This window comes from Puntigrus tetrazona, chromosome 13, assembly GCF_018831695.1.
Source record: "Puntigrus tetrazona isolate hp1 chromosome 13, ASM1883169v1, whole genome shotgun sequence".
NCBI classification, from domain to species: domain Eukaryota; kingdom Metazoa; phylum Chordata; class Actinopteri; order Cypriniformes; family Cyprinidae; genus Puntigrus; species Puntigrus tetrazona.
This window is the reverse complement of record NC_056711.1, coordinates 20,367,374-20,369,873: the sequence shown is the minus strand read 5'-3', so window position 1 is coordinate 20,369,873 and position 2,500 is coordinate 20,367,374. Positions and strand designations below refer to the sequence as shown.

The 2,500-nt window shown below is 32.9% G+C and overlaps 1 protein-coding gene across 1 annotated transcript in view; it reads left to right on the top strand.

Annotated features, from left to right (window-relative positions):
* The window catches only part of nid1a (nidogen 1a), a 155,502-nt gene that overhangs the window by 132,775 nt on the left and 20,227 nt on the right, over positions 1-2,500 (top strand). Inside the window, 2 exon segments of the mRNA XM_043256235.1 lie at positions 581-889; positions 2,025-2,227. Of these exon segments, the coding sequence (XP_043112170.1) occupies positions 581-889; positions 2,025-2,227 (512 nt within the window).

Below are 2,500 nucleotides of genomic sequence, written 5' to 3'. Positions count from 1 at the left end.
AGTATTTTATTTCAGCAATTTGCCATGGCCATTATAACTTTTGTTTAGTTTTTTGAATTAAATAAGTCATTAAATGTTTAATTTAATTTAATTTTAATTTTAATTTAATTTAATTTAATTTAATTTAATTTAATTTAATTTAATTTTAATTTTAATTTTTAATTTAATTTTTAATTTAATTATAAATTTTATTTTTAATAAAATTTTTTATAAAAAAATGTAATTACATTTTTATTTTTAATTTAATTTTTAATTAAATTTTTAATTTAATTTAATTACATTTCTAATTTAATTTAAATTTAAATTTAATTTATTTTTATTTTATTTTAATATGCTTAATCACCCTCCCACTTACTTATACTTTCAATTATAGAGATCATAAGGATTTCAGCAATTTCTGATATCATTTCACAACTCTGTTTACTTGATTTTTAAGTGCTCTCCTGCCTAAATAATTGGGCAGGTAAGGTGTCTTCAAAAGTGATTTATCAAGAAGAGTCATTTGTGAATCGGACTACACTGATCACGCAGCATATTTGTTCTCATCTCATTCACGTTCTCATCTGTCGCTCACATATAGATCAACACCAACGGCTTCGTTGCTCTGGAGGCGCCGACGGCAGAGTCTGAGTATCTGGGGAACATGCCGGCTGGTTTCGGGATGATCGCAGCTCTTCAGGGCGACCTGGACACCAGCGACGGAGTGGGAAAGGTGTTCTTCCGCCAGGACTCCAGTCCAGCTCTTCTCCAGCAGGCGGCCGATCACATCAACAGAGCCTTCCCCGAGGATGACGTGGTGAACCCCATCAGCGCGGTGGTGGTCACGTGGGTGGATGTGGCGTCCCATCGGGCTGAGAGCAGAGGGGACGGACTGGAGTCCACCGGAAGAGTGAGGTTCAGTTTACTTGTGGGCCCAGCCGCTGTTTAGCATGCATTTTTTAGAACGCATTTAGCATGCAATGATGCATTCTTGGTCTTTTCCGCTACCGGTTGCCTTGTTTGTTTTTTTTACTGCAAATCTGTGCAGTAATCAAGCATCTGTGTTTGCATACGCACTGAACCTAAGAAAAATCACAATTATTAATGCATGCATTATAAATGCAAAAATCATATTTGTAATGTATTTTAGATAAATACAGTTAAATATATATAAATTATATTTCTCATGCATGTGTTGCATCACATTTTAAGGTTTAAAATCTTTTTTTTATTTTTAAGTATTGTACACATATAAAAGATATATATGAAAGAGCAAAAACAAGTGGGGAAAAAACAGGATTGTTTTGGTGCAAAATTTAAATATGTTATAAATATGTTGAAGTATTTAAATTTTATTTTTTTAATTTTGTTGTATTTTTGTCATTTTTATTATTTTTATTAATATTTATGCTAGTTTTAGGAATTTTGCTGTATTTTTGTCATTTTTATTATTTATTTTAATTAATATTTATGCTAGTTTTAGGAATTTTGCTGTATTTTTGTCATTTTTATTATTTATTTTAATTAATATTTATGCTAGTTTTAGGAATTTTGCTGTATTTTTGTCATTTTTATTTTTATTTTAATTAATATTTATGCTAGTTTTAGGAATTTTGCTGTATTTTTGTCATTTTTATTTTTTTATTTTAATTAATATTTATGCCAGTTTTAGGAATTTTGCTGTATTTTTGTCATTTTAATATTTATGCTAGTTTTAGGAATTTTGCTGTATTTTTTATTTTTTATTTTAATTCATATTAATGCTAGTTTTAGGAATTGTTTTGCTTCAAGTCTTTCAGTGACATCATCAGCATTTATACGTCCAATAGTTTTGTTACGTTTATTTCAGGTTTACTTTTGGCAATTTTATATAATCACATCTTTTTAAAACATGCACTAAAAAAGAGAAACTGAAATAATATTAACGTTTTTCTGGAAATTCTGTCACAGAGTGCTGTATGCGTGAATCACAAGAGCGATGGATTTAACTGATCACGTACGAATGCACTTATAAAGTGATTAAATCGTGCTCTTTATCCTTACAGAGAAATACGTTTCAGCTGGTCATTGCTTCTCTGGAGACCATGTCTTATGCGATTCTTCTGTACCCGAGAGAAGCGATGCAGTTCCAGAGCACCGGCAGCTACACGATGCACGCCGGCTTCAGTAAAGGACATATAAGCAGGAAGCAGGGGCCGTACTACCGCATCACAGACGACACCGAGCTGTCTGTCAGGAGCTTAGCTGAGTAAGTCTGGCTTGGAGTTCACCTAACTGTGGACATCGGCATCACGCGTTCACCCTAACGACGCGCCGCTGTTTTCTTTCTCCTGTGACGCTGAAAAGCAAAAGACGTAGCGACTAATCTTAGATGTATAGTGCATACGATAGCTTTATGTAGAACGAGATTCGAAGGGTTTCCGTGAGCGGTGTCTGTTCCTCCCGTAAACCTTCACGCGACCTGCATTTTAATGAAGCGCCAAAAAGTTATTTCCTTGATCTGTGTTTTCCTTGATCTAAA